Source organism: Scatophagus argus, chromosome 7 (assembly GCF_020382885.2).
Source record: "Scatophagus argus isolate fScaArg1 chromosome 7, fScaArg1.pri, whole genome shotgun sequence".
NCBI classification, from domain to species: domain Eukaryota; kingdom Metazoa; phylum Chordata; class Actinopteri; family Scatophagidae; genus Scatophagus; species Scatophagus argus.
The window spans coordinates 1,415,940-1,431,394 of record NC_058499.1 but is presented as its reverse complement, the minus strand read 5'-3'; the positions used below and the strand labels follow the sequence as shown (position 1 = coordinate 1,431,394).

Here is a 15,455-nt window from a genome sequence, read left to right as displayed (position 1 = left end):
AAGAGGAGAAACGAGCAACAGATGAAGGTTTGCTATGTTCTCTCTGTATGATTACAGTATCCATGTCATGAATGAAGGGCTAATGTAAATTGGTGGTATATGTTTGTTAGCCTTCTTGCTATGATGCTTGCTGTGCCTATACAACAGTAATTCGTCTTAACAAACAGCAGATCTAATTTCACCGTAAGGTTGTGCTTTGCAAACTGTTACAAGTTCAGTTATTATTTATTACCATCACGTCGGGTCCTGTAATTAGCCAACAGAATTTTCATATGTGTAGGTACTTTCAAAGATGAACATTTGCCATTTGCTACAACTCTGTTTTGTGACAAAACAGAGTTTAATCAGTCATAACTAAAAGTGTGCCAAGCATAGAATTGGAGGATTGGAGAATTGGATTTTGCATCAAGGAAGGACGGAAAGGTCAGGTTTTAGTTTTAGTTTGTGTTTTCTGTTCTTAGTGCAATAGTGTAATGATTAGATTTTCTTTAGTGTGTTATTTGTGTGACGAAGGATTTGTGTTATTTAGAATATTTATTCTATATTTTATTTGTATATTATTCTTAATATTTTATATCGTTTGTTTTATTGAGATAGGCTCCAGCCCCCCGTGACCCTGACAGACAAGCAGTATAGAAAATGGATGGATGGATGTTTGTTTTATGCATCTGATTGTAGGGTCTTTTTTTTAAGTTCCGATAACTTATACTGTTTTGTGCAGAATTGTGTTAATTGTCTTTTTTTTCCTGTTATTAATGCAATAGTTGGGGGGGGGGGGGGGGGGGGGCGCTCGGAGGGGGTCGCCCGGGGAGTAATTCAACGTAGAACCGCCACTGGGTGCAATGTTCAACAGCCTCCTCTCCGGTTCGCGCTGCTGTGCGCTCCTGTCTCTTTAAAAGTTTGAAAGGACAGCGCGCGACCTCAGGCCTGCCGACGTCACAGTTCCATGAGGGGAAGATGGCGGCGGTGTTGGAGCGCAGCTTCATAGAGATCTGTGGATTTGAGAGGGAAACTCTGCAAAGGTTCCGAGAAGTGACAGTAAACCTCGGTAAACGTTCTCATTGACTAACAGCTCTGTACTCTGTCCTCTTTCTTATCCACAAGTCTGTGTCCGCGCGAGAGGTGGATATTATGACATGCTAACAACAGATAGCGCCGCTAACACGCTGGCTAGTAACGTTAGCGTAATGTAATGTGGCCTGACTGTGTGTGAGTGGGTGTAATTTTGGCACACAGCAAAGTGACCCTTTACCTGAACCTCTTAAATTGACCGTCGTTAGCTCGTGGCCAGGTGACGCACAGGTGTGTACTTCCTGACCCAGTTAGCCGGTATCTCTCATCTTGTTGCCCTCCTGTCAAAGAGTAAAGCCTGATAGCGAGCGTTAACGTTATAAATGAACAACATAACTATTTAGATTCTTACTTCTCACTTCACATAAAACATAATTACAAAGAGAAAATAGAGAATAAAATATAAAAAAGACAAACAAATTGATAACAAAAGCTGTGTCACGTGTTAACGTCTGTGTTGATTATCTGTTTTGTGACATCAGATTTCCACACAGAGAAAATAAGTGTGCATCCCGCTCATAGTTCAGAAAATCCTCTCTCCTGATTGGCTGCTAACAGCTCCATCACCTGGTTCATTAGCAGCAGAGTCTACTTCACTGACAGTCAGCACCATAGCTGAGATGTCATAAACCCATCACTGCTGGTTTGTTTTGTGATTTGGAGAATCAGTTTGTGAAGTTGACATTATATCATGTTGTCCTGTCCTCCTCTCGGTTTGTGTGGACTTCCTGTGCACGCACAGATCAGGCTGAAACATTATTACAACCATGTTTTCCTGTCTGCAGGGCTGAGTGCTCTTCCTGGTGGTGTGAAGTTTCCCGACAGTGCTGGAGCCTTCCATTATGACGAGAGTGGGAAGCTGCTCTCTGTTGCCAGTAACAGATTCATTCACTGGTCAGTAATATCAGCATCTACACATATTACCTCCAGGACTCCTCTCTTCACTGTGGACATGAGTTATTTATCATGTAAATCTGAGCTCATTCATTCCAGTGTGCAACAGAGCAGCTTATGTGTGCTTACTAACACTGTGACTGTATTCAGGTCTACATCAGGAGACACAGTGCAGCTGGTGGAGCAGTCCCTGGACACCAACCTGCTCAACAACGCTGTCAAACTCAAGTTCACCCACTGCACGGTGCTGCCTGGAGGAGTCAACATCCAGGAGACCATCAACAATGTCATCGTCCTGGTCTGCACCAATCAGAGTGTCCACAGGCTGGTGCTGCCCCACCCCACATGCATGTACCGCAGTGTGAGTAAATAATGTCGTAAGAGAAAGAAAGGTCTGAAACCACTGATTTCACACAGAAGGAAACAAAAGCGACATGACAACTTTGATTTGGTGACTGTACACTAAGTTAATAAGCTGCCCTGTCACAATTAAAGCAAATGGAGACTGCGCACAAACTGATAAATGCGTCTGATCTAACTCTTCAGTAAATCAGAATCTGATCTGACAGGATGTGGGGTTTTGTGTTCCTGTGCAGACTGAGTAGGCTGCTGGACACTGACTGATGTGATTACGGCTTTTGGTTTTAAGTGCACTGCTGCTGCCGCAGGTTCTCAAGATGTCTTAAGGCCCGTTTTCTTCAGCTCATCTGTTTAAAGATGAGTCATGCAAAAGAGTCACAGTGAGGCTAAAGCTCACAGGTCATATCAGGATAACAGATTGAGACTAAGGCTATTGAATAACAGTAGATGTTTAAAGATAGTTGCAATATAAGAGCAGATGAATAACGGCAGCTGTCTACCTGCCCGTCCTCTCCAGGAGCTGGTGACAGAGCTGCACATGCAGTCCATCTTCACTGATGTGGGGAAGCTGAGTCTGCAGGACCCTTCTCACAGTGCCATCATCCCCAGCTCAGTGGGCCAGACGGGGAGTCCCATCACCTCCACAGCCTGGCTCAGTCAGTCTGGAGAGGCTCACTACGCTCTGGCCTCACCTGCTGGAGGCATCATGGTGGTCACTCTGCCACCCCACAACACACAAGGTACAGACCACCTCAGCGGTTTGTCCTGAAACTGCACTCACATGCCCACATGTACACTGAAACATTTATTGGTGACTGACTTCCTGTTTGTACTCGGTGCTTGTGACATGTGTGACAAGTTATCTTCATCTGTACAAAAGACTGTGTGTAAAGACTGTGTGTGTCGGGGGGGGGGGCAGGCATTGTGTCCGTGTTGGAGCTGAAGAGGAGCTCCATGATGCAGAGGTTGTCTGGCTGGATGCCCACAGCGATCCGTGGGGAGCAGAGTCCAGCTGACCTGGTCCTCAGTCTGGCTGTCAGAGAGCTGGAGGAAGACTCCTTCATCTTCGCCCTCTGTCAGGATCACAAGCTGCGTATGTGGTCCTTCAGGGTGAGATGTTTAACTCGCTTAAGCTCACGGCTCAAATGCAAACACACTGAGGTTAAACTGAGACACGGACCCAAGTAAAAAGTCAAAACACGCGGGTGTGCGGACGGGAACTCGATCCCACGACTCCACTGTGCAGTCGCTGCTGCACAGACCAAAACGTCAACAACATGGGCAACATGGCAGCTCTCGTTTCCAGAATAGTTTGGCTTCATTTTTTTTTTTACAGTGGAAAGAATTGGAGTCACATGCCACAAAAATTTTCCGCTGCAGTACATCCCTGAAATTTCATGAAATATGATGGTTTTTGATGTTCTCGCTCACCCCTGCAGGAGCAAGCGTGTCTGCTAGAGGCCGACATGTTGGAGTACATGCCGGCCTGTAAAGGAGTGAAGCGTCTGGCGGGTCAGGGTCACCGCCTGAGGCTGGCCTTCTCCTCCACCACCGGCCTCTGTCTGTGCGTCTACCTGGCTGTACCTCAGAGAGGACAGTTCACTGTCCTTCAGCTCGTCGCCACCGACAACAACCGCTACAGCCTCGACCACATCTCCTCAGTCTTCACCACGCAGGTAAACTGCAGGTGTCGGTTGTGTCTTTACTTGTTAAATGTCTGCCATTTGATGAGAAAAAGAACTAAAATATTATCTGTCTGATGGTGTTTCTGTCAACAGGAAACTCTGGTGGATTTTACTCTCACCTCCGCTGACATCTGGGGTGTTTGGGTGGACGACTCCAACACGACTGTGGTGAAATACATCAACTTTGAACAGTAAGTAGACACAGACATGATCACCAGTGGGAGAAAATGAAACGACAGACATGGCAGTGAAGACATTTAAGAATACAGACGTCATGTCAGGCTGAATTTCTGTCTCCAGTGGTCACTGTCTTTGATCTGATCTGTTCTGTTTGCCCCCCTCACCTGTGATCCTAAAAATCCTTAAAATTTTTAAGATCCTTAAAATCAGTTTTGTTTGGGTTTGTTCCACTTGCTGTGTTGTTGCAGGTAAACAATATTAATAATTAAAATAATGCAGAGTCATTTGCTGTAACAGGAGCTCCAGAGGCTGAAATGGAGAAAGCAGGGGAAGTCTTTAACTCACAGCTTCCTGCGATCTGAATCTGTCTGAATGGAGCCTTGTTGTTTTCAGATGTTGGAGTGTAACCATGTTTGTGTTTGTGTGTGTGTTTCAGTAACACAGCCGGTCAGTGGAACCAGGTGTTTGTTCAGCCTCCGCCTGAGGAAGAAGTTCATATAGGAGTGGACCAGGACCCCAGAGTAAGACGAGTCCCACACCAACATCCTCTGACGGGGGACAAGTAGAAAAGTGATCTATAGAGGATCACCAAAAACAGTGAAACAATAAGATTTTGTTGATCCTCAGAGGGCAGAGGCAGGTGTTATAGCAGCACAAAGACAGAAATAAGTATAAAGTATAAGTAACCTAACCTAACCTAACCCTAAAAACAAGACAAGCAGTACACGGAGAGCTCCATCTCCTCCAGGCTGCGGGAGAGTTTGGCCTGCTGTGAGTTGTGACCCAAAGTTAATTTTCTCCTGATTTGTCTGAGAATTTCAGTGTCACAATGGTCTGAAGATGTTGCTTGTGAAACATGGGCCTAATATTTACTTTGCAGACTGCTGTTTCCTCTGAGGCTCTTTTTGGACAGCAGAGTTTCTAATGATCCTTTGGCACAAGGGCCCTCTTCCTCCAGATTGCTTCATTAATCCACAGTCGAGTGTTGTAGAAGCAGCAGACCCTTTGTGAAAGGTTCAGTGTTGTCCTTACAGGAACAGAAGAGTTACGTAACAAAGAAGACACTGTAGTCCTCTTGGGACAGTTTCCCTTCCAAAACACATGGTGCAGTACAAACAGTCAAAGCGATGATGTGCGAAAACTCTCCTGGCAGATCGTGAGTCCTCAGTCCGGCCGCCCTCACTTTAGTATGGGGAGTACAAATGCATTCCTTCACAGTTAGATGTACAAGGCTTCATCACTTAGAGTTAAAAAGGCTGTCAGTCCTCCTCCTCCTCCTCTGCTTTCCTCCGTCTGCTCATTACATTTATGTGAAGCTGATTGGTTCAATCAGGCTGTCTGGTATTTTCCCATCAGCCATGTGTGCGTGAAGCCCAGCAAACTGCACTGCAAGCACAACGGCTGTACTTCATGTTCCCCACAATAATCAGTTGAAGAAAAGGTTAAAGTTTCTCAGAGCTTAACGTATCTCAGCGTCTCCTCTGGTCCGTGTGCTGAAGCAGCTCCAGCTCCACATCCGTAGGTGAGCAGGTGTATCCAGGTGACTTCCATAAAGGGCCTGAGGGACTGATGGAGCAACAGACACGAGGATTAGAGAGGATTAGAATCTCTCACTCTGGGTGTGTGAAAATAACCCAAATAAGTAAAACAAATGATTGAAGAGAATGAAAAAGGACAGAATAAAAATGAAATACAACAAAAACAAAAGCAGTATATATAGATAAAAACATGAATAAATGAACAACAAAAGGAAATATGGAGAAAATATGGAGTAAAGATTTAAAAAATTTACAAAAATGGTTTTCAGATGAAACGCTCTCCGGGCGATCGGGTGTGTTGTTACAGTAATGCAGTCACTGTCCACTGGTCATATTGACTGTACTTAAATGTGTGTGTGTGTGTGTGTGTGTCAACAGGAGACGTACCTGGACGTTCTCTTCTCTCCTCTGCGCTTCACAGCTTCGGCCATCGTCAAGGCCCTGCAGGTGAGAAACTACAACATGTGTTCCACTGAAACGAAGGTAGAACATGCTGGTCAGTTTGATTCTGGCAAAATATTATTCACTCAGAAGTGGATTTTTAAGATCTCCTGTTTTTCAGCATTAAAAACAAGCTGGCTGCCTTTTTAAAATCCTCAACAACATTAAAAGTAAAATGTATTCATGACTTTATGTCTTCGCTTTCATCAGTATTTGTGTCTGTTCTCAGCTGCACTGGGATCAGCAGCTACAGAAGTTTGAATTTTTCTATTTAACAACAGTAGAAACAAACAACAGCAAAAAACATTTGATAGTCATTGATGTCATGTGGTCACGCGTAACAACAGCTTCACCTGGATGAGACAGCATCAAACCTCAGAGCGAGGCGACCACAGGCCTCAGTCACGCCCTGAGCAGGGATGACCGGACATGGTCTCGTGTGTTTCAGATCTACCGCAGAGGCTCGGAGAGGATCACTGATTTGACGTGGGAGACTCTGAAGAAGGAGGTGACGGTGGCTGTGGAGAGTGAGGTAATTTACCATCAGCGGGGTCTGTACTACGCAGAGCAGAGAGGATACGGGCCGGCGTTGTTTTTGGTTTTCTTTGCTTCCCTGTTGTGATTTTAAAATCTTAAACTCTGACTGTTAAAGCGTCTGCTTCAGGCAGTAATCTCTTGTTTCCTCCTGTCTGTCCTCTTCCTGTCTGTCGTTTTCCCATTTGTCCTCCTGCAGCTGCAGAGCAGCGTCACAGAGTTTGAGTTTTCTCAGGAGGAGTATCGGCAGCTGCAGGTCGAGTTCTGGTCCAAGTTTTACGCCTGCTGTCTGCAGTACCAGGAAGCTCTGTCCATGCCTCTGGGTCTGACTGTCAGCCTGCACACCAACATGGTCTGTCTGCTCAAGAAGGTAAAGAAGCTGCTCACACTGACCAGGTAGTCCCACACACCTGTGGAAACAGACACACAGAACATCAGATTAAACGTCTCGCTGTTTTCAGAGCGGGAGTTTTCACACACAGTTACATGGCGTGTATCAGTGTGAATCCTCACGTGTCCAATCTGCTGCTTGTGTTTCAGGGATTTGTGTCGTTCCTCCTGCCTTGTTTCGCTGTGGATCATTTGTACCTGTCTTACGACGAGTACCTGTTCTCAGAGGACGAGACGCCCATTGCTGAGGGTAAGCACACCTGGTGTCCTCAATTGGGCACTCTGAGACACTGAAGGCATTTCACCTAAAGCCTAACTTCTGTAATATCCACTGTACTGCAGTAATAGTATCATAGTAGTATTATTTTGCTGTGTGTGTGTGTTCCTCAGACCCCGAGGTGGGGCGCGACGTGCTGCAGCTGGTTCAGTGTTTGCGCCTGGTCAGTGATGCGGTTTCTGGAGAGATGGCGTATGAGATGGAGAAAGCTCTGGAACACCTTCAGTCACCTGAGAGGGCCGCCGAACTCGTCCTGGAGAACATGCTGTCCAATGATAAGTCAGTCGTCTCACGTGCCACACTTCCTGCGTGCTTACATCACAAACCTGACCGCTTAGACACACAGTGGGACGCTTGGTGTTCTCAAGTCCAGTGTCTCACTCATACAGACGAACATGAAAAACGCGATTACTGACTTTGATTTTAAAAAATTACTATTTTTTTGTCAGTTGGTGTCCATCATATTGAGAAGCAAAATTGTTTAACTCGAGTAATTGAAACATTAAATATCAACAACATTAGAGGTGTGTTTCCTGCTGGTAGAGCCAGTGACAGGGGTTAAAACACATTAAAACTAACATAATGTGGCAAACTGTTCTCTTTAAACGTGTGTCCTGCAGTGATAACGTCATAGAGGACATCCAGAATAAACTGCAGGACATTCGGAACCCGATGGCAGCCATGATGGTCCTGCTGAGGGAGCTGGACCTGGAGACAGACTCTGAAGTCGGAGGAGAAGGAGCCATCGCACTTGGTAGGAAACAACAAACTGAACCTCCAGTCTCACCTGATGTCGAGTTGATGATACACAGTTATGACGTACAGACTCATGTAGAGTCCGGGTGAAGGCGTGTCCTGCTGACGTGTGGCTGGTGCTGGTGTGTTTTCTCTGGTCTGGGTATCGCAGGTCAAAGTCTGAACATGAGGATCAGCCTGTCTCAGCTGTACGGCAGCAGCTCAGCAGTGTCTGTAGTCTGTCAGGCCGTCTGTCACATGACCATGACCAGAGCCCTGTTCTGTAGAGACCTGCTGATCCTGCAGAAACTCTACCTGCGCTTTGGAGACAACGTATGCACACACACACACACACACTTTATACAAAGTCACAGTCAGTTTAAGTTAGAATTGTTCAACAGGGTCAAGCTAATAGTGAATGCCGTGAGCGCCCTCTGGTGGAGCTCAAGGCAGAGTACAGTAAAGTTTTAACCCAGACAGCTTGTCAGTTTGAATGTTTTCTCCCATAAGTTCATATGTAGAATAAAATTTCGATTTCCAGCTGATTTTAATGTGTGTGTGTGTGTGTGTGTGTGTGTGTGTGTGTGTGTGTGTGTGTGTGTGTGTGTGTGTGTGTGTGCGCGTGCGCATCAGGTGTTTCTGGGTGGGGGGGCTCAGCTGCTGCAGCTCCAACAGGACCTGATCCCTCGGAGCTCCCACCTCCTCTCCTCTTATTACCTCCTCAAACACATCAGTCAGAGCTTGGCCTCCTCCGTCCCCGTGGATATCATGTGAGTACACACAAACACTCACCTGTCTGTGTACTCACACTCACACACACACACACACACACACACACACACTAATATGTGCCCGTGGTGACGTCTTTAATCGACACTGAATGAGATCATGATTTTCTCTGCCAAGATTCTTTAAAAATAATCATGACATTCACTTCAGGCTCTGCTGTCTCTCACACACATTCACTTCATTTACTGTGATGTCCCGTGTCCCTCCGCAGAGACGCCAACCTGCAGCACCTCACAGTGTTGGAGCTGTCTGACACTCCGGCCGTCTCCACCAGCAGATCAGGTCAGTCACGCTGAACTTCATCACTCATCTCTCTGTGTTTTCTGCTCCCACATGTTGATGGTGTGCGTCTCTCAGCAGTATTGAGTCCTCAGACGGTGGTGGAGCTCTTCTATGAGACCACAGCCAGGAAGATCATCATCTCTCAGATTTACTCCCAGCAGCAGAGTAACTCTGTGCTCCACTGGAGTCACATGACCTCCAGCGTGGTCCACCTGCTCACCCAGCTGCTGTATCCTTCAGGTGCAGGGGTCAGTGACATGCACACAGGCAGAAGATGTCCTCCTGACTGGGTGGTGGAGGTAAACCAGTCACAGTCACGTGACACTCGTTCGTTTGACACTGTGGAGACTGTGAACGAGCCAAATTCAGCCAAATGTTTTCAGTTTTAAATTAGAAAGAAAAGGTGAAATGATTGAAGATGCTGCAGAAGACAAAGATGGAGAAATTTCCAAATCCCAACGTCTCACACACACACTCGCTCATCGGTCCGTCTGTTATTTATTCCAGTGACTTCCTGCCTTCACCATTCTGTGAAATGGTTTGTTGTTAAATCTTAACTGGTGTCTCCCAGTTGGCCCAGTAACCCTGGTTTCCAGTTCCCCGAGTGTCTGATGGCCAACTGTCAGTACACACAGCTGCAGGTGAGTTTAACTCTGTTGACTGAACGCTCTCGAAATGTTTCTGCTTCAGTTCGTTCAGTCCCTGCAGACACCTGAAGGCAGCACATATTGCCATCACACAGGCTGTTTGCTGTGCTGACGATTCTTCACGTTGCCTTGCTTTGCTGTGATTGGCTCAGCTGTTTCAGAGATGAGACCAGTGATGTGATTGATGGATGGTGCAGTGTGACTGTGATGAGCCGTCTCAGGTGTGTCTCACCTGTCTTCTGTGTGTGCAGGAGTACGTGAGGCTGATTGGTCCCTGGTGTCAGGTGAACATTGGCTCCTGTCGCTTCATGCTGGGTCAGTGTTACCTGGCCAATGGGGAGGGCCAGAAGGTGAGTGACGGCAGCTGATGGTGTTGGTGGAGGCGGGAAAACACGAGCTGCTGACTTCACCGTATCTTCCTCTTTTGTCTCTTCAGGCTCTGCAGTGTTTCCAGGAGGCGGCGACGGAGGTGGAGAAGGAGGAGTTCCTGATGAGACTGACAGCCACTGAGGAGGAGGAGGCAGCATCCACCCCCAGATTACAGTACTACAACAAGGTACTCCTGAACTAACAGACACATGTAGAACCTGAACAAAACCAGCAGTCAAGTCGCTGACCAACAGTTAAAGCAGGCAGCGTGTTCATGCAGCACGAAGACATCAGACCTCAGTTCAGTTTAAAAGTAATCGACGGACTGATCAGCATTGACGCTTAACATCAATTACTTTGTGTTTTATGTGCTAAAATCAGTCTTGATGTGTTATTGAATGTGACTGGTGGGATTCGGGTAGAACTGCCTTTCAGGTACTTCCTGGTTCCCCACATTGATCCTGTGTGTCTGTGTGTGTGTGTGTGTGTTCAGGTGCTGCGGTTGTTGGAGGATGTTGGCCTACCTGAGCTGGTCATCCAGCTGGCCTCTCTGGCCATAACCGAGGCCATCAACGACGTCAACAGCCAGGTAACACACAGCCTTCAGGTGAACAGCCAGGTAACACGTAGCGCTCAGGTGAACAGCCAGGTAACACGTAGCGCTCAGGTGAACAGCCAGGTAACACACAGCCCTCAGGTGAACAGCCAGGTAACACACAGCCCTCAGGTGAACAGCCAGGTAACACACAGCCTTCAGGTGAACAGCCAGGTAACACGTAGCGCTCAGGTGAACAGCCAGGTAACACGTAGCGCTCAGGTGAACAGCCAGGTAACACACAGCCCTCAGGTGAACAGCCAGGTAACACGTAGCCCTCAGGTGAACAGCCAGGTAACACGTAGCCCTCAGGTGAACAGCCAGGTAACACACAGCCCTCAGGTGAACAGCCAGGTAACACGTAGCCCTCAGGTGAACAGCCAGGTAACACGTAGCCCTCAGGTGAACAGCCAGGTAACACGTAGCCCTCAGGTGAACAGCCAGGTAACACGTAGCCCTCAGGTGAACAGCCAGGTAACACACAGCCCTCAGGTGAACATCCAGGTAACACACAGCCCTCAGGTGAACAGCCAGGTAACACGTAGCCCTCAGGTGAACAGCTAGGTAACACGTAGCCCTCAGGTGAACAGCCAGGTAACACACAGCCCTCAGGTGAACAGCCAGGTAACACGTAGCCCTCAGGTGAACAGCTAGGTAACACGTAGCCCTCAGGTGAACAGCCAGGTAACACACAGCCCTCAGGTGTCAGGTTCAGTTCTAGAAACATAATCCAGAAATGTAAATCTGTGGTTCTGTTCAGGCTGCTTTGTGGACTCGAGTATTCAAACATCATCTGGACCTCGGACACAACAGTGAAGCCTATGAGGCCCTCACACAGAACCCAGACTCCAGCATGTGAGTACACACACACGTACATACGTGTAAGCTTTAAACATGAATGACAGGAAGGAGTTCGATGATTTAACATCCTGATTAGCAGCTGATTCTTTCACCTGTATAGAGACTGTTCTGAATGTTGTGCCCTCAGGCAGCTGGATTGTCTCCGTCAGCTGGTGGTGGTTCTGTGTGAACGCTCCCAACTCCAGGATTTGGTCCAGTTCCCTTACGTGAACCTGCACGATGAGGTAAAACCTTCACCAGACCTCTGACCCCAGGTGTCCCAACATAACATGTAGCGTGGTGCAGTGACGCAGAATGTGGTTCTTCATGTCCTGAGGACTAAACTGCTGTGTCATCCTCAGGTTGTCAGTATCATCGAGTCTCGAGCCAGAGGTTTGGACCTGCTGGCTCATAATTACTACGAGCTGCTGTACGCCTTCCACATCAACAGACACAACTACAGGAAAGGTAAGACGACAGCAACATCTGTCCCACGCTGGACATCTGTCTCTGTGATGTGGTGTCCTTCAGTTACAGACCCTGTCACACACTGACTGTCAACATAAAACATCTGTTTCAAACAAGACACCAAACCCTCAAGTCGTTTTCCAACAGTCACTGTGTGTGTGTGTGTGTTTTGTTTAGCTGGGACTGTGATGTTTGAGTTCGGCATGCGTCTCGGTCGAGAGGTTCGGACTCGTGTTGGTCTTCAGAAGCAGGTGAACTGTTACCTGGCTGCTCTTAACTGTCTCCGTCTCATCAGACCAGAGTACGCCTGGATCGTCCAGCCGGCCCCCGGAGCTGTGGTACACACACGCACACACACACACACACGCACACACACACAGCATCTCAAATCGCTGGTATTTTCTTCTACGTCTGGTTGATGTTTGTGTTTGCTGCAGTACGAGCGTCCAGGAGCGTCGCCAAAGAGAAACTCTGATGGAGAGTTTTCTTCTCAACCAGGTGACGTCAACTGTCTTCAACAGAACTTTATTAACAACCTCCCTGTGGACAGACAGAACCATTAGTCTGCAGTATCGTGTTCACATACTCCGTTCACAGTGTTTCTCATGGTGACAAGATAACTTCATTGTACTTTCCTAAACAGAGTTACAAAGCGATTGAGTGTAAAACAAACAGCATAAACTGTAAAATAATTAAATTACAAATAAAGTAGTGAAACACAGTTAGTTAATTAAAATGATTTACTGAAGCAATTTAAAATTCAGCAGTTATTAAAAATACAAACACGAGATCACGTAGAAGTGAAACTGGACTTCCTGTGGTCTAACAGTTTTTGACAGCACACAGGAAGTCCTGAGTCAATGTGGGTTATTGTGGGGAGGCTCTGCCCCCTAGTGGACAAAAACACAAACATGTCATAATGAAATGTAATAACTCGGTTCCCCTCATGCAGTCAAACGTCAGGTCGACATCCTGGAGCTCAAGGACCTGGAAAAGGAGTACATCCTGTCCCGCAGCCGTCTCACCCTCGCTCAGCACCACCCGCCGTCTGCCGCCATCGCTGGTACACTTGTGACACCACGACGCCTGTTCACCTTCAGCACCTCCAGCTGCTGACAGGATCGTTAACTCTCTCCTGTCTGTGTGTCTGTAGGCAGTGCGTCAGCAGAGGAGATGGTGGCCTTGTTGGTCCAAACAGGACTGTTTGACTCTGCGCTGTCCGTGTGCCAGACGTTCAAACTGAACTTGACGTCGGTCTTTGAGGGTTTGACTTTCAAGTAAGTTTTTACTTATGAGTTTTTTTCCCCAGTTTGAGGTTTGGTGCGGAGACACTGACAGTCTGATGATCATGATTTCTGTATTACTTCTTGATGGAGTCAAATCTATCTTAATATTTAAACATATCTTTATTTTGACCTGATTAAAATCAGACATGTTCGGGTGCCTTTTGTTTGTCACCTGAAACATGGAGGATGAGGAGACGTCAGCGTGTTTATTGTCATGTTTTCCCTTCAGATGCATCAAGCTTCAGTTTGGGGGGGAGGAGGCTCAGAATGAAGCCTGGAGCTGGTTGGCAGCCAATCAGCTGTCATCTGTCGTCAACACCAAAGAGTCCAGGTTTGATTTTTATTCATGTCTCACAGGTTAATGTTACAAGTTTTACATCTTTAATCTCACATATCACTTAACCTCACAAGAGGTCAGTTTCTGTGGTTTGACTGCAGGTGGCGCTGCAAGCAGTGACACACAGCGAATAGAAGAGACGAAGAAACTATAAAACCTCGACCGTCAGTAACCAGACTAATTGTTTCTTCTTCTGTGTTCAGTGCCACAGATGAGGCATGGCGTCTGCTGGCCTCTTACCTGGACAGGTATCCCTCCACTAACGCGCAGCACCACCGCTGCGTCATCAACAAGCTGCTGTCACACGGCGTGCCTCTGCCTGATTGGCTGGTCAAGTCTTACAAGGTGAGTGATCAGCCAACAGGGAGGATGATGATACCTAACTCTTACCAAACCCTAACCTTTACTTACCCATGATGCACTGCAACACTGCTGTGTTTGCTGCAGGCTGTGGACGCTGCGTCTCTGCTGCGTCTCTTCCTGAACTTTGACCTGCTGGATGCTGCAGCTGAGCTGGTGTTGGAGTACGTGGACGCTCTGCTGGGGAAAGGACACCAGTACTTTGGAATAGAGGTACTTCAAATACTACACACATCTACATCATCGCAAACACAACAAGTGTGAAAATATGAAGTAGAAGTTTAGAGTTTCCGAAACTTTTGTTATCCTATTTACTTTCATGTATGTTGAACGCACCACGACTCGCGTTGTCTTACAAGCTGAAAAGTGTGTACAGTTAGCGTGTGTGTGTGTGTGTGTTGCAGAGGCCTCTGTCTGCGACATCATCTTCAGTCTGGCTGCCGTACACGTCTGTCGATCAGCTGCTTCAGACTCTGAACGAGACGCAAACCAACAGCAGCGTGAGTCGTCCTCACTTCCTGTTTTCACTTTGTCTTTCAATGTGAGATGCTGAACGTCTCCGACCCTGAACACGTGTTCCCGTCTGTTGACGTTTACTCGTCTCCTTCCCCGCACTCAGCAGTAACGAAACCTTGTTGTCCGTTTTCAGATGTACAATAAAGTCCGAGAGAAACTGGACGAGTATCACAGACTGGTGGAGCAGACGACCAAGCGGAGGCTCGTCGCTCGGTAAAACACGACTCGCCAGGTCAACTCCGACCAATCAGGGAGCCTCGGCTGAAGCTGGAACGTGAAGCTTCACTTATCAAACATGTTGTAAATATGAGCGTGAATGTGTGTTTAGTTTTTAAAAATAATCGTCTTTTGTACTCGTCATGTTTTTCCCATCAGAATTGTAAAATTGTAATAAAATAAGTTTCTTTGCATTTCATTGGATGTCATCAACTAACAACATTTACTGATTTCTGGGTACATGAAATCGCCTCCTTCAGTAGATTAATACTTCAGCTTGAGTCTTACTATCATTTCCGACTGCGTGCACACGTTCAGTTGAGTAAAGATGCCGAGCAGCCTGCAGGTTCTGAGTTTGCAACCAGCAATCTGTAAAGCTCCACAGCTTCAACTGACAGCACTGCCTGGTGCCTCCAAACCAGCACGGCTGACGGTTTAGTCAGGAAAAGTGACGGACCAAAAGAGAAAATCAAACTTTTGGATGGTAGAGGAGACTGAGGCCAGTCGACTCAGATTACCCAGTGGATTAAGTGGTGGGTCTGAGAATTAACCCCGAGGCACATTTGTTCATTAAACTCATGCAGAGTTCACTGCAGGCTGCAGTACTCCTGCATGACCAGCAGGAGAATCACATGAACTCTGGAC

General features: G+C 47.1%; 1 protein-coding gene across 2 annotated transcripts; it reads left to right on the top strand.

Annotated features, from left to right (window-relative positions):
* Positions 1-895: 895 nt before the first annotated feature.
* On the top strand, positions 896-15,004 carry nup160 (nucleoporin 160). Of its 2 annotated transcripts, none has more exons than XM_046393050.1 (34): positions 896-1,048; positions 1,857-1,965; positions 2,116-2,326; positions 2,843-3,065; positions 3,245-3,435; positions 3,765-4,001; positions 4,104-4,201; positions 4,627-4,711; positions 6,107-6,175; positions 6,618-6,701; positions 6,903-7,073; positions 7,244-7,343; positions 7,484-7,649; positions 7,991-8,124; positions 8,278-8,438; positions 8,739-8,875; positions 9,106-9,176; positions 9,255-9,405; positions 9,748-9,817; positions 10,075-10,173; positions 10,260-10,379; positions 10,686-10,781; positions 11,548-11,642; positions 11,776-11,872; positions 11,990-12,095; positions 12,273-12,433; positions 12,533-12,593; positions 13,048-13,158; positions 13,249-13,372; positions 13,611-13,712; positions 13,922-14,063; positions 14,166-14,291; positions 14,483-14,578; positions 14,728-15,004. In XM_046393050.1, the coding sequence occupies exons 1-34, from the start codon at positions 958-960 to the stop codon at positions 14,809-14,811; spliced, it is 4,179 nt and encodes a 1,392-aa protein (XP_046249006.1). In that variant the 5' UTR covers positions 896-957; the 3' UTR covers positions 14,812-15,004. The 2 variants fall into 2 exon arrangements, with proteins under 2 accessions (XP_046249006.1, XP_046249005.1); XM_046393049.1 differs by having other exon boundaries at positions 9,252-9,405.
* The last annotated feature ends 451 nt before the right edge of the window (positions 15,005-15,455 follow it).